The sequence below is a fragment of the Corvus kubaryi genome, unplaced genomic scaffold, assembly GCF_017639235.1.
Source record: "Corvus kubaryi isolate FWS band 111438036 unplaced genomic scaffold, C.kubaryi_AGA036_p1.0 37341, whole genome shotgun sequence".
In the NCBI taxonomy this organism is placed as follows: Eukaryota; Metazoa; Chordata; class Aves; order Passeriformes; family Corvidae; genus Corvus; species Corvus kubaryi.
The window spans coordinates 9,954,876-9,976,819 of record NW_024581112.1 but is presented as its reverse complement, the minus strand read 5'-3'; the positions used below and the strand labels follow the sequence as shown (position 1 = coordinate 9,976,819).

Sequence of the window (21,944 nt, the reverse complement as noted above, 5' to 3'; positions counted from 1 at the left end):
CCATACTCTTGGAATTCCCTCTTTAGATATTTGTACACATTGATGAGGGCCCCTGTCAGCCACCACTTCTCAAGGCTGAACAGGCCCAGCTCCCGCAGCCCTTCCACCAAAGGGAGATGCCCCAGTCATTTTCGTTGCCCTCCGCTGGACCCGCTCCCGGAGCTCCATGTCTCCCCTGCCCTGAGGAGCCCAGAATTACAGAGAGCACTGCCGATGTGCCTCACTAGGGCTCAGCAAAGGGGCAGAACCTCCTCCCTCCTCTGCTGGCAACGCTCTTCCTGATGCATCCCAGGATTCCGCTGCCGCCGGGGCTCCGCGCCGCGCGCGCCCCTGGAAGCGGAAACGCCAGGAGGCGGTGGTTCCGGGGGCGCCGCCGCTGCCGTGAGGGCTGTGCGGGAGGAGAGGGGAGGAGAGGGGCTCCGCCGCCTCCGCCGCCGCCCCTTCCGCCACCTCCTGCCTTCTCCTCGGCGGAGAGGAGGCCGCCATGCACCCCGTTTTCCAGAGCAGTCGGCGCGACTTCACCTTCGGGCCGTGGAAGCTGAGCGCCGCCCGGACGCACATCATGAAGTCGGCGCAGGCCGAGAGGTGGGGCGGGCTCCGGGCCGGGGGTGCAGGGAGGCACAGCACGGGACGGTGTCCCCGCTGCTCGGGGGCCGCCGCGGGGCTGCGGCCTCGGCCCTCACAGCGAGGGGCGGGAGGTATCGGGTGGCCTTGCGAAAGAAACACAGAGCGCTCCTAGGCTGGGGGAGACGCTGTTCGGCCCAGTTACGGGGGGCACTGGGGTTTTTCCTTCTCTTCAAGCTTGATTCTCTGGCTGGAGAAACTGGGGTGATTGGGTTTGCAGGAAATTTCCAAAATTAGTTAAAAATCAGTTAAAAAATCAGTTAAAATCAGTTTAATTTTTTTTTTTTTTGTTTTAATGATTGCAGAAGGCAGCCTACAAGAAAGACGAAGAGGGACTTTTTACAGGGACATGTAGTACTAGGACAAGGGGGAATGGATTCGAACTGAAAGAGAGGAGATGTAGTTTGGATCCTAGGAAGAAATTCCTGACTGTGAGGATGATGAGTCACTGGAACGGGTTGCCCAGAGAAGCTGTAAGTGCTCCATCCCTGGAGATGTTCAAGGCCAGGTTAGATGGGGCTTTGGGCAACCTGGTCTAGTGGAGATGTCCTTGCCCATGGCAAAGGGGTTGGAACTTGACCTTAAAGGTTTCTTCCAACTCAAACCATTCTGCAATAGTGTGATTATAATGGTTTTGGATCTCTGGACCTCTGTGAACTGAGACCTACTAACCAGAAGCCTCATTTTCTTAATTAGTTTTGAAAAAGGATCTTTTAAATGTCTTATACCATGTCTTGGTAACAGCTATTTTAAGATAATGGTTTTCATTAAAAAGTTATATTTTGCTGTCTTCTTGTAGTAATTTCCAGTCCAGTCAAGCCATTGGGGGAAATGTTCCTGTATCAGCATCAAGTACTTAAGTCAGATTTGCTAATGTGGAACAGTTCAGCCGTGCCATAACTGACCTTAGTGGCAGATGAATTTGGCAGATATTTCTTGGCTTCATTTTCTGGAATAAATTTCAGCATACATAGGAATCTCATTAGTCTTTTTAAATGTACTTTCGTTTATCTTGGTTTTACTTTTTCTGAGGCCAGTGAGGCATTCTCTGGGAGGAAGTGGCTGGTCCTGGCTTGGATGGGTGTGCTACTTGCTGGGTACAACACTGGCTGGATGGCTGAGCTCAAAGAGCGCTGGTGAATGGAGTTACATCCAGCTGGAGGCCTGTCAGCAGTGGTGTTCCCCTGGGCTCAGTATTGGGGCCAGTCCTGTTCAATATCTTTATTGATGATCTGGACGAGGTGCTTGAGTGCGCCCTCAGTAAGTTCACAGATGACCCCAAGTCAGGTGGGAGTGCTAATTTGCTGGAGGGTAGGAAGCCTCAGCAGAGGGGTCTGGACATGTTGGATTGTTGTGCTGAGGCCAATTGTAGGAGGTGCAACAAGGTCACAGCAACCCATTTTGTCTTTTTTATTGCTTAGGGAGCATAACTAGTATCTATAGGAATTTTATTTCTGCAAAATATATGTTGCAAAAATCCCTCAGCAACCTGTGTGGAAAGGGGAAGGATTAAATGTGCCATAGCCAAGAACTCTTTTCTGTGTGGGAGTTGGTTTTTGCGGGTCAGGATTTCCTACACTTGATGAAATGGAAAAGTCCGTAATGTTACTCTGCCTTCTCTGGGAAAAATGTAGGATCTTATTCTCCAAGTCTATGAATTTGCTATTTTTATTTTAGTTAGGTTAGTGTATTGTTCTTTTGTATGGAGGGTTACAGAAATAACCACTTTTGTTCAGAAATGCCTTACTATCAATGAGAACATTATGATTAGGACACTCTTCTTCCTCCCCTCCTTCAAATTAGTGTATTTCCTAAAGCTTTCTTCTCTTCAGATGTCACGTATCCTTTTTGATCTTGATAAGTCAAGTAAGTAGGGAGGAAAAGAAGTATAGGAAGCCTTTTGGAAATGAAGGTCAGAGGATATATCCAGTGTTGGGGTTTGTGTCTATTTATATATAGTATATGTATATATGCACATAAGTTTAAGTAAGTGTACAGACTGATGTAAAACAAAACGTGAAATAGGATGCTTTGGGATCTTCTGCAGGGATGGTGCTTACTTGGTTCATGCAGTACCTTGTTCAGTTGGGTCTGTGGCTTTGGCTGTGGCTTTCCTGCTTAAAGTTATGAATACCAGTACGTGTCTTTGACCAGCTTGAAAGCCTAGTAGAGCACAGTAGTGTCTTCTGCACTTTTTACATACTCTGCCAGGGTTGTTTTAAGTATCTTTTTTATAGGCTTCTAAATTTGGAGGTATGGACCACTGTGCAGTGAATTTAAACTTGCTGATGACGAGTCCTTGTTCCTAAAAGTTTTTTTGAGCACCTTCCGAAGTTGGTCCATCGACCATCCAAGGATTTGCTAGCACAGGTTGGAAATTGCTTCTACATGCTTCTCAAGTATTTTTTTGATTCCTCATATGTGAGACTTTTCTATGAGCCTGATGGAGAAGGAGTGTTTTAGAAATGCTTTTGTGGTGGAAAAGTCACTTCGGATCAATGACTCCGCATTTCAGGTGAAATGAATTAACCTGGGAAAACAACAAAGTCTTGCAGAACATATTGATGATGTGTCTTCTAAATTATCATGGTCTAAAGAATCCTTGTTCCAAAACAAGGACTGCTTTGACCGAGCTATAGCTGACTCATGTCTCTTTTGTTTTTCTGTGCAGGTTGGCTGATGAATTACACATGCCTTCCCTGCCAGAGATGATGTTTGGAGACAATGTCCTAAGAATACAGCATGACCATGGTTTTGGAATAGAGTTCAATGCTACAGATGCTTTAAAATGTGTCAATAATTGTCAAGGTATGATCAAAGTCGCTTGTGCAGAGGAGTGGCAAGAGAGCAGGTACAGTATTTTATCACCGGTGGGCAAGTACTGGTGTGTTGTATATGAAACCATCATACAGTAGTTAAAGGAGCAAACTGAACTCTTGAAGAGCAGGTTGCATTTGGTTCTACCCTAGATACAGCATGTGATCACAGAAGTCACTTCACTTTTCTTTGCTGTCATCATCCTTTGTTAAATTGGGTCAGCTGTATTTTTCAGCTGTATCTTGGCTTTCTTAAACTTCAAGTTTAACCTGACTTAATGCTGTTCCTGTTTATTCAAACTCACAGGGCCTTGAGCATTACAAGATTGTATTGTGTGGTGTTGCAAAGTGCTGTACATGTTCAAAATCTTAGCCTTAGGAATAAAGCAGAACAATTACCATGCATAAGAACTAATTATAATGCTTAGTATTTGCCAGATTGGATTAGTTGTAGAGCACCTGGAAATAAAGCCCAGAGAGAAAGCAAAGTTGTCATGAAAACTAAGGCAAATTGCAGTGTTAATGATTGCTGTGTGTTGTCAACAGATCACTTTCTGCCTACTTAAAGAAAAATTGATCTTGAAATACAAATTTTTCAACTGTATTGCATGAAAATCTTTATTTTGAGTCATATAACTGAGATAGTGTTACATTGAGAATTCTTATAACTGTTTTCAATAACTGTTGTTATGGAAACAGATGTTGTGAAACCATGATTGTAGCGCTTGTCTTGACATTGTAATTGTAGCACAGACAATGCTGCTGGTTTTCTTTAGGAACAGTGTGGGAATTCTAATGCGCAGTCTTACGTGAGGTTGTAGTTTTTTGGGAATTATTACAAGGCAATTACTACAAAGCTGTTTTTCACTTTTTGAGGAGTGAGACTGAGCACACTAAGGAAGTTGTCAAGCCATATGACTGGACTTACACAACAGACTACAAAGGAACTTTGCTGGGAGATACTGCAACATTAAAGGTAATAATTTTCTTCTTGTTAATTGCTGACTGCATCTGGCTTCAGTCAAACTTTTTTTTTAAAGCTGTCATTTACCTTTCAGTAGGTTTCTGTAGAATCTTTTGTGCTTCATAACTTCTGATTTCTCATGTCTCTCAGCATTTTATCCTAATCAAATCATGGCTTATTTTAATAACAGGGTGGGCAGTGTCTTAAAGTGTTTTAGGATTAAAGCACATGGGAGTCCTCAACTCTTGCTGGGGGCCCCTCTGGAACCCCGAGCTCCTCACATACAGCAGAACTGTCAGCTGTGTCATTCTGTAGTACCTTCATGCTCTGCTGCTTGCATGTTTGTCTGCTTTCTGACCTGACTGCTTTCAATGGCCTTATGTTTTTCTGCAACAGTAACTCAGTAACTCCTCATATTTAAACTCACAGGCCCTCCCATGTCTTTACTTACTTGAAAATAAGACCGAAGTTCCCAGCTTCTCTTTACTGCATACAGGTTGCTTGCTACTAAGCAGATAATTTGTATTGATTGGCTAGACTCGCTTTAGTTAGAGATCATTTGAGTTGTACTGGAATTAAAAGTACAGCATAGAAATAAACAGTATTGGTCCGTAGTCTTTGGGGACCAGGAGTCTGTGGAGACCATGAGATGGAAAACATACAAGTACTTGATTTCCATGGGAAGGCTTTACTAGAATCCTTTGCAAGGTGTGTAGTGGGCTAGGGATGCTAAATGCATGGAAATCTGTTTATAAACCTGAACTTCTCATACGTATGTTAAACACAATGCATCTTCAGATGTTTTGAAAGAAAGATTTGAAAGAAAGTGAGCAGAATTGTTTGCAGCTGAAACCCTACTGAGCCTGTACGCAGAGAGAAGTTTATTCAGAATTTTCCACTCTTAGTTTTTGCTTTGGCTTGATATTTATTTCCAAGGAGAAACTCTTGGAAACTTTGATTTTAACTTTTTCTCTTAGAAATTTGGGGTGTCTGATGCTTGGTGCCCTAAAAGTTTTTTCCTTTCTAAAACTCTGGAATTCAAAATATCAGGACAAACTTTATGTAGTTTGGCAAAAAATTAATATGCTAACTCTTCTTAATCTTTTTCTTTAGGTTGTTCCTACAACAGAACACATAAATACAGAGAAATTGAAAGCCAGGGAACAAATTATGTTTTTTGAAGAAGTACTCCTGTTTGAAGATGAACTCCATGATCATGGAGTATCAAGTTTGAGTGTGAAAGTAGTGAGTATTGGGAGGTGTATAAAACATACCTAGGGACTCAGTTGGCTGATAAATGCAAAACACAGCTGCATTTTGCATGTTGTTCCTTCTGGGATTTAAATTTCAAAGCACAAAGTTCTTCATCCTTGCTCTTAGAAATATGATCTTACTGGAAACAATGTTGACTTGAAACCTTTGTCATCTGTCGTTACTCCAGGGGACAAACTTTTGCTCCAGGATCTTTTCCCTCCTTTTGCATCCTGCCTAATAGTCCTTTGAGACACTGTCTGCCCCGCTGTCCAGCCATAGCTGTAGCAAATCAACAGCCCAAATTCTGACTTCATTCTTGAAAACTTCTCATATGGTCTTCCATTGTGAATATCTGATGTAGAAAAGTACATGCTTAAAGTAAACCTTCGTCATGTGCTGAACGGACTATCTTTATTTTTGCAGAGAGTTATGCCTTCCAGCTTTTTTGTGCTGCTGAGGTTCTTCTTGCGAGTGGATGGGGTACTCATCAGGATGAATGATACGAGGCTTCATCATGAGGTAAACCCTTACTTTCCATCATAACTATTTTATAGAGATTCCCTTGCCATTTTACTTTCAGTGACCTGATATTCCTCTAATTTAATATTGATGTTTGGGGGCATAAGAACTTCCAAGTGTATTTTATTATTGTGGTGGTAGCAAACTAGCAACCAAGTGCTGGATGCCATGGTATGTGAGCAGAGTAGGCTATCCCTCATGGGATGTAATCATTTAAATACATTTGTCAGACACAGATTAGAGAAGGAAGTACAAGAGGAAAAAGAGGCAACAGTAAAGAGTTCAATACTGGCATGTCTCCAAGTATGTTATTTTTGTCTTATCTAATAGAATTAGACTGCAAGTGTAACTTGCAAATAACTGTCCCTAGTACATTGAGATCTGGTATCTCATGAATAATACAGGATATTAAGATTCGTGTTTTGGTAATCCTGTGTAGATGTGTAGTAGTTCTAGCTGTGTAAAGATCAATGAGCATATTCAGTCACAGAATTTTTTTTGATGCATGCACACAGAAAGGTGGCTTTTGGAAAAAAGAACATTGGTATTATCTGTCTTCATGAATTTGAATGTACATTTCTTCTCCTAGGTGAAAATATGTGGTCAACCAAATTCCAGTGCTTACTAAATTCAATGTATTTAAAATGCTTAGTTTGTACTGATACCAAATGATCACTTTTTTCCATTAGGCTGACAAGACCTACATGTTGCGAGAATACACATCCAGAGAAAGCAAAATATCAAGTTTAAAGGTATAGCATTTTTTAAACTCACTTTCTTTTTCTTCTGGTTTTTTTTTTTTGTTTTATGGTCAGCATAGAAAATACTGTGACCCTCAGTCATTCTTTGTAAGATTTTGAATTAATACAGAAGAAAATTCTTTCTGCTTATGCAGCATTTGTTTTGATGATTTTAGGGCAGATTGGCATTTTGTGAATGCTCAGATCACATGACAAGATACGGGATTAGGTCACTTTTTCTACTTTTGAGTTAATAAAATGTTTTTATTATTTTATTTTTTCATGAACTGTTCAGCCACAAAATCAGGTACTCCATGTCCCAGGAAGTTAAATTTCATGGCTGGTTGTGTGCTTTCAAGCAGTATTAGGGGTTAAGATCTGTTTGGCAATAGACTCTTCCAGTTTTTTTCATATATTTGAGGTTAATAGGTCACCTTAAAACTCTAGTAATGGCTCAGAGTAATTTGTGGCACATTCGGAGTTGCAGCTGTTGATTTTTATTCTTCAGCCAACACCTGAACTTTCATTTTATTGTACCTTTCCTTCTCCCTTATTTTTCCTTTGCCTCTGGAAAGTAGCTAGTGTGTTACTGACCTGCCAAGGGAATACATTTTCTCTTGTGAGGAAAGGGGCACTGTATCACCCTATAAACAAAACTAAATCCAGACGTGAGCTTTTTGATAGTTTTGTAATTTTTGAAATATAAATCAATGATCTAGGTTTTACTTCACCTTATGTTTAAAAATCTGTGCTGTTAGATCATTTTTCCTGGCTGTTGTTACAGAGCGGAAATGCGCGTGGCTTTCAGCTTCTGTAGGTAAAGCAAAAAAGATTCCTGCTTCACTGAGGTTTGAAATAATTAAAACAGTGGTATGGTTCCTTATGTGGTGTAGAGGTAGCCAAATTAGAGGTTGCATTTGAATAGCTCTGGTTGAACTTAAAGAATGTTGTTAGAAATTTGAAGGTTATTTCATCAGTACAGATTTTTATTTCCCATCAAATGTCTTGTATGTATATGGGAGAGTGGTCTACAGGGATCTCCAGAGTAAAATACTGGTTAACATAATGAAACCACCTTATTTCTTAAAATATGAAATTAAAATCCAAGGAGTTTTAGTATTTCATATAAAAGTCTGTGGTGGACTTCATAAAAACTAAGATACGTGTTGAGATTGAGCAATTGATAATTGTTCAGTCTGAGCAACACCAGTGAATACATTGCAGTGGTGGCTAGAAGAGATGGAATTCTTCATGGCCATCCTAGTCTCGTCTGGAACTAGAACCTTAAAAAGACTGTTCCATTCACATTTAAAATATATTTTTTAAAAACATTGTAGGTGCTTATGGATATCTCTGACTTCCTTGCACTTTTATAATCTGCTGCTTAAAAATGTTCAATACTTTTCCTTGGCCTATTGATCCACATAAGGAATAAGACTGTCCATTTGAAGTTATAAGGTAAATTTTAATAATCATACCTGATTCCAGATGTTTACATCCAGTAAATTATAGATTAATTGTCTGTAAAAGTTTGGGGTTGAAATACTTTTTTCTTATCCCCCCTTTTCTTTCACTTGTTTCACGTAAAATTTTTGCTTTTTAGAACGTTCCACCTTCCCTGTTCACGGAACCTAATGAGATCTCTCAGTATCTACCCATAAAGGAGACAATCTGTGAAAAACTAGAATTCCCAGAGGAGCTGGAGCCTAAACCAGAAACATCACTGGAAACCACATGTTCTAAGTCTAAATAAATGTGACTTTATATGGACTTGAAGTAGACTGGAGATAATGTAACGTAATTGTTGGCATGGGGGGTGTTTCACTACTAGTGGAATGAAGAATTTGGCTAATTTTTCTGTAGCCTTGAGAGAAAACATTTCAAGCAGGTTTTGCTAATGGTGTTTTTTGTTAGTTTTTTTTTTTAACCTGTACCTGGAGTTGATGATAGATTGGTGGGGAGTTACAGTTTTCAACAGCATTGGAGAAATGACTGTTGGGAGTTTGCATTCTGTTTAGTTCACCAAGCAGGCAGGAGTATTGTCTGGACCCCCCTCCACTAACACTTCTATGAAGATTTTGTTATTGCTGCTTCAGATACTAAGAGACTACAGGAGTTGTAAAACTAGCATGATTTTATTTTTATTGAGAAATAATCCACAGTAAAAAAAAAAAGGTAAAAATTCCTTTGCATTTATTTTGATCTGTCACTCCTAAACTACCCATTTTGCTTGGCTTCCCCTGCTGTGAGCTGATAACCAACGAAGTTACTTTTTGTGGTCTCTGATCCAAAATCTCACCTAAGAATATTCATTTCATCTGAGGATAGGCTTAAAGTGTAGGGGAAAAAAAAAATGCATTTATTCGACACTAGATAAAGGTAAAATTATTTGTGAAGCATTAACTCCAGAGCAGGAGAAAAGCTGGAGGTTAACAGAGTAACTGGGAAGTCTCTTCACAAACGCTGGTTTAACCCCTTGTCAGCTGGAGTTCTCTGGGCAGTTGTGGGACTCTCGCTTGGGGTCCCTGTGCTGCTCCAGTCACGTACTGTGCTGGGAAGGCATTGCCGTGCACTGGCCTTCCTTTGAATGTTCCAAGTGTGATGGTTCTACTGCCCTGACAGCCAAATTGCCAAACTGCAGTGGGGCGTAAGGCTGGGGAAGTCTGATCCCTGAAGGATGCTGGTATTTGCAGTTTGAGAAAGGAGATCCTGTATGGCCTTAAAAGGATGCTAATGTATTCCAGATACATAATTTCGGTTTATTTTAAAATTCTTTTTAAGTTCTGATATTAATAGATGTGTGATCACTTGTATAGTCATGGTTTCAACACTCTGTAGATTAAACTTAAATATTGGTATTGCTTTTGGAAATCCTACAGTATATTACTGGTTTGGTGTAAGAATGGGGCAGCTGAGCAGACTTGTCTGGGTTTACTGCTGACACTCAGTACAGGAAGCAAGTAACTGCAGCAAAAAGCAGACCTTGAGGTGTAAAGTGCTTGCAGATAAGAACATGTACACATTCTGATGTCTTGGGGTTTTTGTTTAAAAATCTTCATATTCTACACTGCATGGCTTACTAGAAGCAACCCACCACAAAACCCAGTATTTAACCAGATCTTTTGTGAAGTGGTTTTCATATAGAGAAGACCCTGAGGTTTTTAGGGGAAAAAAAAGTCTACTGCCATCTAAGTGACTGTTTCCTTAGTAAAACAAGTAACACACTTCACTTTTATTTGAGGCAGCCTGGTCTAGTGAATTCAGCATCAGGTGGAAAGGCAGGAACTAGCTGCAGGTTTTCCTGTGCCACTGATTAACCATGGAGAGGTCATTTCTCTGTGCCTCTGTTCCATGTATGTAAAAATGAGAGTTAATATATGCCTACCTCACAGAGGGACTGTGAGGATTAGTTTGTACAAAGTTATTGGTTAGAATATTTTTTTTCTGAATACACCTTCAGCCTTATCTTTGGAATCCTTTGGAAAGGATTACTGCAAAAAAAATCTTACGATCCATAGGATGAGTAAAGAGAACTGAAATGAAACAATTTCTGAAAGAAGTTATCAGCCATGATAATTATCAGACATGATCTGGCTGAAGGAATTTATGGCCACTTTGAAATAGAAATGAGGTCCTCTGTGTTCCCCATTACAGTCCTAAACTTTGTTGGCTTTTTTTCATCTTGTTGCACTTGTTTCCTAAAGATTTTCGTGTCAGGATGAAGAAGGGGACTGCAAATGAATGCAGCATGGAAGAGATGAAAGTCCATTTGGTAATAGAAGATTATTTGGGTCCACTCCAGTGACAGAGGGAAATGAGGGAAGAGTGAAAAGGAAGGGAACAGCGAATGGGGATGAAGAGAGATTTTTCTGGTAGAAGTAAATCATGACACTTCTTTTACTGTAAGCACATATTAGTTTACATGCCTTAAAGCTTATAAAAACACACTTTAAAGCTGGTGTGACTGAGAGCAGATCTCATTTAGTGCTGGCATGAAGGAAACTGTATCTGCATTTGTTAATTCAAACTGTGATTTGGGCTTGGTCGGTGATGCTAACATTAAACTCCTTTGGGCTGAAGTAGAGTGTGGGGGAAAGCCACAGAGTGGAGAGGGAGCAGTGGGAAAGGCACTCTGCATGTTTAGCTTATACTGTGTATTTTCTCTTGTCCATTAGACATCCTAATTTGTGACCTGTTGGTAAAGTTCTATGGAATGGACTTGTATCCTGACTCTATAGATACGTGCTCTCCATCTGTTCTAAAGGGTGATGTGCATTTCAGTGGAACACACGTGTTGGGGAAATCACAAGAACACATTTAGGAAGTTACACTTAAAACAAGTTCAAAATTGGAGCACTTTGTGACTTTCTTACACCACGCAGATTACCAAGAAGCAACAGTATAAACTGGCATACAGCAAGCTCTCTGGCACAAAATTTCCACAGAAAGTACCACTTTGAATAAATAACTAGGGGGGAGGGAGTGGGGTGATTCTCCAGCTGTTTTGTGTCGAGTTTAATGTGGCAGTTTATATTGTTCCTTGTATGTTGCTGAATAAAATGTACCAAACATTTTATAGTTCTGTTTTTAACTGAGCGAAATAAACTGAAATAACTTACTTGTGATTCTGAGTTTTGCTTGCTAGTAGGACATTGCATCCACATTACCTTTGTCTGGCAGGAGACTGCTCTGGCTCATTACGAAAATAAAGTGAGACTCTTTCAAAGCGCGAGAAGAGCCACAGTTGTGGGATTAAAATGAAACCTCTCTGACTATAAAATGCGTTTTGCTACTGCCAAGTAATGGATTCCAAAGTGCTGGGAGGCGATAGGATCCATCCACATCCGGACTACATCCCCCGGCAGCCTGCGCGCCGCCCCGCCGGCCTTCCCCCCACCTGCGGCGCGCAGGTGGGCGCGGTGCCTGCCGGGGCTGGTAGTCCCTGGGGAGGGGAGGGGAGGGAAGAGCGGGGAAGGGAAGGGCAGGGCAGGGCGCTCCGGCCGGGCGGGCGGGGTGTGGAGCCATGGACAAGCTGAAGCGGGTGCTGAGCGGCCGCGACGCGGAGGAGCCGAGCGGCCTGGCTGAGGTAGCGCGGCGCTGCCGCTCCTGCCTCGCTCCGGGGCGGGGGGACCCGGGCACCCCTTTCCCGGTGTGTTCGGCGAGGTGGCGGAGCAGCCACCGCGGAGAAGTCGCCGGTGGCGTGGGCGGGCGGTCCCGCGTGGGCTCCGCCAGCGCTCCCCCCGCGCGTCCCGGTGCCTCGGCATCCCCCGCTTCCCGCGGGACACGTCGGGAGGGTGCCTGAACAGGACACGGCGCAGCATCTGAGAGGAAGTTTTCGCGCTTGGTAGGAGGCAAGAGCTACAAGTAAACAAGTTTCGCTTTTGTTTTCCTCGTTTCCAGGTTATCGATTCGACTTCGTTAGGTTGGGGCACCCGAGTGAAAGGCTTCATTGCGTGTTTTGCGATTGGATGCCTGTGCTCGATCTTGGTAAGGACTTTTTTCAGATCTCCCCAATATCTGAGTTTCAGGAGCCCAGATAATTACAGCCTTGCTCTGTGCTGTTGCTTGATTTTTCCGAGTCTCTGCGGAGACGTCTGACTGTTCCAGTTATACGCAATACGCTGACTCTTAACAAGAATGCCAATAAATGCGATTTACTTTTGTATGTGTGATTCTGCAGTTTGGCTTTAAGTTTTCCTAAGATTTCTTTTGTGATGTGACACTTCTTGGAGATATATATATATAGTTTATATATATATTGTTTCAATTTAAAGCCTGTTAATTTTTCCCTCCTTTCTCTCTAAACGTTCCTTTTTAGGGTAGTTGTCTGCTATGGATACCAAAGAAAGGGCTGGTACTCTTTGCAGTTTTTTATACTCTGGGGAATATTGCATCTATTGGGAGGTAACAATCTTTATATATCATTTCCCTAATACAGATGAGAAACAAAAGCAGAATGATAGTGCATAAGTGGTAGAAACTCTTGCATTTGCAAGAGAAGATATGCTTTTGTAGATAATTTTCTTGTTGAATTTTACACAATAGCATTTCCCCAGAAGTGCTCTGAAATAGTAAAGAACATTTTAATTTTGTGTGCTGTTATTAGTAATGCATTCAAGGTAAATGTTGCTCGTCAGTAAACAAGAATCAAACTCGTGCTTTAAACATTGAGGTTTTTTGATTTTGTTGGTTCCTCCTCCCCAAGATAAAAATAATTCTTCACCATTTTGCATTTGGAAGTGTTCTCTGTGTGTTGGTGAATATATTTGGGGCAGTCTGTCTGTCAGGGCAAGCATATGTGGTAAGACTTCATGGCCATTGAGGTTCCTGAAGCAAAGCCCTACATGCTCTGTGACAGGCCCAACTTTCTGTGATTGTGGAAACTTAGCATGATGTTAGAAAGCATAAATACTGGAATTTGAAGTAATATGTAATAAGGTAGAATAATATAGTATATGGGGCAGAAATATCACTTTAGGTAAAATTTTCACCTTGTATAATTCATCCAGTATCAATCACCAGGGCTCTAAATGAGGCTGCAGGTCTGGTAAGGGATCAGAGAATGGATCCAGGCCTGAAAACAGCCCTTTATGTAGAGGAATTGAGCTGGATTACCTGGCAATTCATGCAGATCCTCTGTGGATGGTGTTCTTGAAATGCAGATTTAAAAAGCATTTTTGAAAAGCAGGTTAGAAAAGCATCTGTCAAGGATGATCTGATTGGAGCTGACCTTGCCTTGTGCTTCTAACTTGATAGCTCTGCTCTGCTTATGTTAATTTTAACTGAACAAGTGTGAATAAAATTGTAAATACCTTGCACAAAGAAAAGGGGGAATGAATTTTGTCTCATTGTATAATCCCATTTCTTTTGTTGTGCAGCACTGATTGCCATAACAACACAGTGTACTGGTGCCCCTATGGCAGCAGACAATTTCATCTTACCGAGTTTCACTTTTACCTCTCTCATTTCCGTGTTCATCTTGACTTGTTTTTCATAGCACTATGTTTCTTATGGGACCAATGAAACAATTGAAGCGGATGTTTGAGCCTACACGTTTGATTGCTACTATTGTTATGCTAGTAAGTATCCAAGGAGTAGCTTTTAACTCATACAAACCAGGGAACAATTTTCATTGTGAAGTCCTTTCATATCCAGTGATCCATCTATGTCTCAGGATGTGTCTGGGGGTGGTTTTTTGGTTCATCTTTTCTTAAAATACCAAACACTGCACATCTGCTGTAGTGGAAAGGTAAGCGTAGCACCAGAAAAGCACCTCTTTGTTAGGCAAGACTGAGCTGAAGCCAGGTTGTTTTGCTAAATGAGCATTAAGGGTCTGTGGCTGGTCTGTGTGAACCATGCACATGCTTTTTTTAGGGTGCTTGAGGTCACAACATCGTATTTATGTGTTGCCTAAGAAATGAACGATGGGAAACTAGTTTTCTAAAAGTTGTCCTATGGATGTTGCTAGATATGTTATTTTGCATAATTTTGTCTTTTTATATTCTGTCTGATGGCCTTGAAAGAGCTGTGTAGGTATTTCTACCTTGATAAAATCATCTCTTTGTGACAAAGCAGCTGGGGAAACTCTGTGCCTTGGTCACCTTGCATTAGGGATCATCCCAGCTGGTTGATAGCTTCAGGTTTTGAAACTTGTATGACAGAATGAAATTGAAAATTCAGCATTCAGTGGGGTCACTATTGGAATTATTTTATTCTCAGAAGATGGAAATTATAGCAACCCTTGTGCTGTGTGTGTTTCTGTGTCTGAAAGTTGCTGCTAAGTTTCAGACTGACTCTTCTTTAAAGTGCATGGGTTTTTTTGATTCTGCAACTTTCCCATTTTCTCCTGGCAAGTCAAAAACATGAAAGGTGGTTTAACTTGCATGAAACTCCTGTGTCCAGTCTGAATGTCTTCAGAGTGTTTGCTTGGCATCAGCACTTCCTAATTTCTCTTTACACATCCAGAGGTGCTGCAGAGCTTGAGAAATTGACTGTGTATGCTTGCAGATCCAAGCAAGAAGCTACTGTATGGTGTATCTGTGTTTGTATGCATTCAGGATACCCGGAGTCAGGAGAATTCCTGGAATGTTGTTCACTGGGATAAAGCCAGTCATTAGATGTATGATGCAGTATTTAGACCAATATACAAACCACCACCTTAAAACTAATGGAAGAACTGCATTTATTGTCAGGACTCCTGGTTGAGCTCAACTGTGTGACTTCTTTGGCAATGCATGTCTCAGCGTCTGAATATACAGTACTGTATTTTTTTTTCCATTCTAGCAGAAAAATACACATTATAAGCTCCAGTAGCACAATGGTCCATGTGTATCTAAAGGCTGTTAGATGTTGATAAAGCAACATGAATTATCAGCCTCTATCATAGATAAATGAGCAGTCATGTCTTAAACTGAAAATTAAAACTAATGGGAGGCTTATCTTAAAAGTGAGGGTTAAAGCAGAAAAATAATCCACAATATCCTACTACCCCCCAAGATTTTACCTGTAGTAAAGAAAGAAAGACACAGTGCAACTCTGAAAACAGAAAAAGTGCTGGGTTAAATGACTGTGCCTTACTTGAATATGTACACAGGAGATCTACTGAGCAATAGCCCAAAGTTCTTGAAAGTGTAGCATAGTTTTAATTGATGAGCTTTTAAGTAATGGCATAACTTCAACCCCAGGGTAACCATGTAATCATCAGGAACTGTGCAGGAGCAGAAGGACTAAGACTGGTAACTGAAAAGTATTTGAAAAGTCTTACTTATGCAAAATGATGAAATGTGGTGTGTGCCTATGACACCAAGAAGTGTGTGGGATGGAGTAGTGACCTGCAAAAGAACTGCAGGAATCTCTTCCTCTTGTTCCTTTGCAGCCGTAAAATCATTTTCTGGGGATACCAGGCTGATATTTCCTCATTGCTTTAATTCACTTCAGAAGTGTAATAGCAAGAACATTTTAAATACAAGGAGCTCTTACAATGCAGGATTGAATAAAACTGTGAAATGATGTAATTCATTTCTGTCTCTGTGAAGGACCCCATTACAGCGTTGCAATATCTATAGAAGCTGGAGTTGTTTCTATTTTTAATTTAAATAATTTGTTTTCTTCTAGTTGTGCCTCATACTAACACTGTGTTCTGCTTTCTGGGTGAGTACTGGAGTCCTGTATGTTTATCTAACTGGAGCTAATATAACTGGAGTATATTTTAAAAGTAAGATTCTTACACTGTTTTCTCTGCTGTGTTTCTTCCTCTCTCCTCTCCCCTCCAGTGGCGTAAGGCGGGACTCGCGCTGCTTTTCTGCATCTTACAGTTTTTTGCCATGGCATGGTGAGTGATTTCCTTCCTACACACTCCACTTTCTGTTGCACCTGACATCAGTAGCTGAATTGTGAGTGGATTTTGACCTGGAGTTAGAGGGAAGGAAAATTTTTACCTTGTCAATCCCTTAGATTCAAGACAATGCATCAGTGAGGAGCTGACCTGTTCCCAATTCTTGGTCTCTCACACCACTGCAGAGGCTTTGGAGGCAGAGCTCAGGGCTCCATTTCTAGAGGAAGTTCCTTTGGTTTCTCTGAGCTTGAACTGAACTTGTTTTTTTTCTTTCCCCTTTAAATCAATTCGTTGCCTACTATCTGGGATTCCTCTTTTACACTCTCCTGAATTTGTCTTGTTCAGAGACCCAGTTACGCCAATCAAATTGTTAATGTTCTTCATGTTAACATATGGCCTGTGCAAGGTCACCAAAGGAGTGCACAAACTGATATGGATACCTAGCCAGCCCTCAGCAGTAATCTTGCCTACCTGTAGATGTTGGAGCATGAAGAATACCAGATGCAGGAGAGCTGTGTTTAAAATGCTTTCACAACATCCCCCTCTATTTGGCCATAGTGTTTCATACCCTGGCTGGGCTAAGATGGCTTGCAAGGATACTCCTTCCTGTTACTCACAAACTCAAAGCTTCATTTTGGTTGTGTAACTTGCAGTTTAGCATATCAGAGGGGTTGCTCTTGTTTGTGACTCTGATAAAATCTGACGTGAAAAGTAACTTTCAAATTTTTCTTCCTAGGTACAGCATTTCCTTCATACCATATGCAAGGTAAACTTTCCTACTCTCTTACTCTTTGTAATTTTGAGGTTTAATCATACAGAAGGTTAGTTTAGAGAGCCATTGTAATGTGTGGCTTTAGAAGGTTTTCCATGGTGCAGGAAATACAAGTAGTTAAATCTGAAAATGAAAATAAGCATCTTCTCTAGTGGGAGAACACAAATGAAAAAAACAAGAGGGCTTCCCTAGAGATATGTAAGCCTGCTGACCAAATGCTGAGCATAAGGCTTGCCTTTGGAATGCCTAAGTGTTGTCCAAAATGCTGCTAGACAAGTGTGTTCTTCTGTGTCGCTTTTGTCCTGTTCTCCCCTGTGAGCCCTGTTCTGTGTGAGCACACAGTTCTCTCTCCTGCCCCGTTGCCCCACCCTTCTCCAGTGCACTGCCTCAGTGCAGCCTTGCAGGTGCCACCTCCACAGCAGGTGAGCACTGAGCAGACCTGCTTGTCTCTACGGCATTTGTGTAGTCATGCAAATCATACTAATGCAATTAATACATGGTCAGCTGATCTCTACAGTCCTCAGTGTCAGTGTGATAGCAGCATGGAATGCCTCTTATCAAATAACATAACTGAGGTGAGTCTGACTCTTTTTCTTTCTCCTGCCTGTAGGGATGCTGTGAAGAAATGTGTTTCAGTCTGTCTGTCCTAACAGGAATTCTGGATGCCTCACAAAGTTCTAGGAAGCTCTAGGTAGAACTGTGTTGAGATCACTGTGTTGTGTAGTTTCCTACTTCTGTCTTGAACACGTGCCTTTCAGCTGCTTGTTAGAAGCTCCTTGTGTTACACCCAGCATCTGCAATTGCTTGGGTTGGTAAGCAATGGTGTCTGTGGGACAGGGGGCTTGTGATCAAATGAAATTCAGTCTGGCAGAAGAACTGGGCAGAGATCCACAGTTTGTTATGGTAATTCTTGCATGAATTCGTGCATTTGGTTTCGCAAAAGTTTCAAAGTAATACGTGAAGTGTGTAAAATGAAGACCTTGGCTCTGATGGGACTGTGCCAATTCTAGAGTTGAAAATTGATTTCTTACCGACAACTTGGGATTTTTTTAAATAGCCTTATGTCACTTAATCTTTGCACTGTTTGCCTTGGATAATGGAATATTGGTATTCTTTCTTTTCTTGTCTCTCTTGCAAAATCTTAGGTTTATGAGACTTCTAAAGGATGTAATTTGAAAGTCAAACACTGTTGTGGACTAACCATGAGATGTTTGCATCTGTAATGAAGTATTTAATTCTCAGTCTATACTGATAGTGTTACCTTAAACAAGGAAAGGGACATTTTCCTCTGTAAAAACTTGTTGTTGTAGGAAAAGCACTTGTAAAATAAGGTTCATTGATGTTTTCAGCCACCAGGAACCTGAGTTCTTCTCCTTGCTTACAGCTCATGGTTACAAAGTAGGAAGCTGACATTTTTCACATGAAGTGAGGTGCTTCTCTTCTCCTCCAGCTGTAGCATGAGAACAATGCAAAGGGCATGGTAGGCAAGCAATAAAGGAATTTATGTATATCCTTTCTTAAAGGACAAACTGTCATAAGGTGGAAGTGAGCTATTGTTTTAAGCAGCCTGGGTCAGGGAGAAGACATTTTCTTCTGAACTTGTAAATAAGTTAAAACTCCAACATTTCTCTTTGTTTCTTTGTAAGTGGAATCAGTTTTGTTTCTGGTAAAACTCTTGCACACCCCAGTGAACTTCTCTGCACAGAGGAGAAAGCACAATATTCTATTGCCTGTCGTAGCAAGGAGAGTTTGTAACAATCCTGCTGCCAGCTCCAGGCAAATGCTGAGCCATCAGTATCCAAATTCCAAGGCCACTCTGCGCTCTCTTTATCTTCTGAGCTGCATATAATCTTTTACTCCCACAGCATTGCAGTGGTCAGTTTCATATCTGAGCACAGATTCCTGCTTTTGCTGTGTGGGGTACTGTTTAACTGCTTTCCCCTTTCCTTTTACCAAACTGTCTTGCTGGATGATGATTATCCAGTGCATTCTAGTGGGAACTGAAGCATCTCTTCCTCAGTCTACCAAGAGTTTAGTTGTTTAAGAACATTGGTTTTGCATGGCAAGTGTATCCCTGACTTGTACCACAAAGATTTTAATGTAGGAAAAACTTAGATCTATTTGGCAGTACAGTATAAGCTCACAGTGAAGGCAAATAGTTCTGTGGCTTCCAGAAAGTTAATAAGAATTTAGTTAATCCAAAATTTTTAATTGAAGTGTCCTGATAATTTATAAAGCTCAGTACCATCCAGCTGTTAGGATCCTCTAAAAAAAAAAATTTAAAGATTCCCTTTTGCAGATGGTATCAAAGGGAGATTTTGACGAGTGTTCTGTGGATTCCAGGTGTCCAGAATTACTGTTGCAAAGACATTTGAATGGAAAATCCCACCTTGGAAAGATGGCACTGATGGTGGGATGAATCAATTTTACAGGTTCAAGTGCTATGTCCTGGTGCTTTTTTTATCTCCCTGGATTTAGAAGCTAGTGTTGAAATAACTACATTGACTATTGCTCTTCTTGAAAAGAATTGGTTAAATGCCCAAGAGAGACTGGGAATTAAAGAAAACTGATACTTCTTTTCCCTGGCTGATCTAAGACAAGTGTCCGAAGTGATGTGTGTCTTTTTTATCAGGGAGTAAGTTCAAAACCTAATTTACATCTGTCAAAGGACCTAAGCTAGTCTCTTCTTAGGACTTTGATAATGTTTACAGAATTCCTTTGTATAGGGGAAATTGAAAGGCTACCCTAATGCCTTTTAAATTCCAATAGTCCTTTAATTTTAACATCTCTGAATGACCCTGGAAAAGCTACAAGTACAGTATACATTGTTTCTCCTTCCCCTCTCCAGCAAGGTTATGTTAACCCTGATCATCATTCCAGGTTCAGCAGCCAAGATAATGGAATTTGACTTCTGGGGTTCTTTTTTTGGTTACTTCAGATCAGGAGGAGTAAAAGCCTTTTGCTTATTCCTTGGCTAGCTTGGGCAGGATTCTGGTAGACTGTCTGGCAGTTCTTCTGGAAGAACAATAGAATGGGGTATGTTGAATGTTAGTTTTTCAACTTGCAGAGTAGCTAACTAGAACCTTTTAGCTGGCTCTTGTGAGTACAGCCACGCAGAAGTAGGAAATTTATGAAACTACCAATAGATAGCACATAAATGATTATTTTCCTTTCCCCCTCTCTTACCAGTTTCAGACTGTAATTCCAGATTCACAGGCTTTTATTCAGTAAGAGAGAACAAATCTTCATTTGACTGCACAGCACATGAGGCTAAGAAATTGTGCCCTTACAGGAAGGGAAGCCAAGGGGAGATGGCAAGGACACAAGGATCACCAGAGTGCCACTGGGGTTTATGCTGCCCTTTGGTGTTGTATTCTGTTCCTGGGGACATCAGACAGTAGGAGAGATTTGCCTTATTCTTGCCAATATATGAAACATACTCAGGGTTTGTCGCTTCATCTACAAGCAGTTTTGGTTTAAAATAGCTCTCCCAGAACAAAACTCTTTAGATTCTTACTTTTAAGTAGTTGTGTTGAGGCTGTTGCCAAGTTTAACAGCAAAAGAGATTTCCACTTTTTTGAATGCTTTATTTTATATGATTTTTACATAACCAGGGAGTAAACTATATGAATATTCCTTCTTGAGTAGTTTTCAGTCTGAATTAGATTATACCATTTTACTTTTTTTTTTTGGTCATTAAACCTACTTTGTGTTACATTTTGATATCATCAGCTTTGGTTATGTGCTTGGCAGGAGGCACGGTGAGCATTTCTGAAGCTTTCTGTCTCACTGTCCTTCAGGGCAGGAATGTTTGCTGTGTGCGCTCTGCTGCGAATAGAGAGTATGTGGTTTAAATCACAAAGCTCCTTGCTTCCCAAAGTCCTTGCTCAGTTACCTACAGCACTTACCTCAAGGCTGAATTCCCTAAGGAAACTTGTTTGATGTTGGGTGCCCATCTCAGTAGGATTTGGTGTTCTATCAGGAAGTGCTTTTTGCCCAGCCTCACTGTTGACCAACTTGTCCACTTTTTTTACTTTTTGCAGTACAGATAACATAACCTCAGCCAAGCAGCCTTAGTGTGCAGTTCTAGCAGGAAATTTGTATGTCCTGGATCACCTGACTTTCCAGCTATAGTAGAAGTGGAAATGAGGAAGGTGGTAGTCATGTATTCCCAAAGTACTGGGACTCTATGCATTGAAATGTGGGATTTTTTTTTTTCACTACTTCAAGGTTTTGCTCTGTTTTATGTGATGAAGTCCGTTATGAATACTGGTACTATCTGAAATGATTCTACACTGATGATGCTAACAATTTGATCTCATTTAGTGTTTACAGTAATAAGATTGTTCATGAGCTGTTACAAAAACCAAGGACGAATTTTCTGCCACAAGTTGAAATTCTTTTCAGAAACCACGTTTTAAAAAGGAAAGCGTGTTGGGCTCTGTGTGTGCCTCCGACTTTCTGAGAACGGCTCTTGCTTCGTTTTGGTCCTTAATCATGTTCATGAAAGTGAGATCACTGTGCTATTGTACACTGAGGAGGAGAAGGATATTTAAACACATTTGTCTTAAATACTGATGTTTACAACCATGGCAAATACTGACCATTTTGGAGAGAAAGCACAGAAATGGTTTATCCTCTTAAAACCACGTGCCTCGCTATAATGTGAGCACTAAATTTTTGAACGGCTGTGGAATCGTTTTGTAAAATAAAAACCAGACTCAGAAATTCTCTGCAATGTTTTGTACTGTTACTGATTCTGTTTGCTGATGTGCTTTTTCTATGTATTTACACTGTTTGATTTCTACTTTGATAAATATTCTTTTTTCTGACTTACAACTTTTTCTCTAATGAAGTGAAACCTTTGCAAGTGCTGTTTTTTTCCTTCAATAAAGTTATCCCTGCATTAAATGAATGGTTC

At 40.8% G+C, this 21,944-nt stretch overlaps 2 protein-coding genes across 3 annotated transcripts; both read left to right on the top strand.

The window, feature by feature from the left end:
• Positions 1-344: 344 nt before the first annotated feature.
• Positions 345-11,535, top strand: TIPRL (TOR signaling pathway regulator). Its single transcript, XM_042031147.1, has 7 exons — positions 345-585; positions 3,296-3,475; positions 4,317-4,416; positions 5,518-5,649; positions 6,082-6,177; positions 6,867-6,929; positions 8,521-11,535. The coding sequence occupies exons 1-7, from the start codon at positions 485-487 to the stop codon at positions 8,668-8,670; spliced, it is 822 nt and encodes a 273-aa protein (XP_041887081.1). The 5' UTR covers positions 345-484; the 3' UTR covers positions 8,671-11,535.
• A 357-nt stretch (positions 11,536-11,892) lies between these two features.
• On the top strand, positions 11,893-21,938 carry SFT2D2 (SFT2 domain containing 2). 2 transcript variants are annotated; one of them, XM_042031152.1, is made up of 8 exons: positions 11,893-12,003; positions 12,318-12,404; positions 12,736-12,821; positions 13,915-13,996; positions 16,032-16,067; positions 16,190-16,248; positions 16,988-17,017; positions 17,634-21,938. In XM_042031152.1, the coding sequence occupies exons 1-8, from the start codon at positions 11,941-11,943 to the stop codon at positions 17,671-17,673; spliced, it is 483 nt and encodes a 160-aa protein (XP_041887086.1). In that variant the 5' UTR covers positions 11,893-11,940; the 3' UTR covers positions 17,674-21,938. The 2 variants fall into 2 exon arrangements, with proteins under 2 accessions (XP_041887086.1, XP_041887087.1); XM_042031153.1 differs by lacking the exon at positions 17,634-21,938 and adding an exon at positions 17,528-17,627.
• The last annotated feature ends 6 nt before the right edge of the window (positions 21,939-21,944 follow it).

Coding starts and splice junctions, on each gene's coding strand:
- SFT2D2 (XM_042031152.1), top strand. CDS start 11,941: ATGGACAAGCTGAAGCGGGTGCTGAGCGGCCGCGACGCGGAGGAGCCG. Junction 12,822..13,914: donor AATATTGCATCTATTGGGAG/GTAACAATCTTT, acceptor TGTTTTTCATAG/CACTATGTTTCTTATGGGAC. Junction 17,018..17,633: donor TCCTTCATACCATATGCAAG/GTAAACTTTCCT, acceptor TCCTGCCTGTAG/GGATGCTGTGAAGAAATGTG.
- TIPRL (XM_042031147.1), top strand. CDS start 485: ATGCACCCCGTTTTCCAGAGCAGTCGGCGCGACTTCACCTTCGGGCCG. Junction 5,650..6,081: donor CAAGTTTGAGTGTGAAAGTA/GTGAGTATTGGG, acceptor TTATTTTTGCAG/AGAGTTATGCCTTCCAGCTT. Junction 6,930..8,520: donor GCAAAATATCAAGTTTAAAG/GTATAGCATTTT, acceptor TTTGCTTTTTAG/AACGTTCCACCTTCCCTGTT.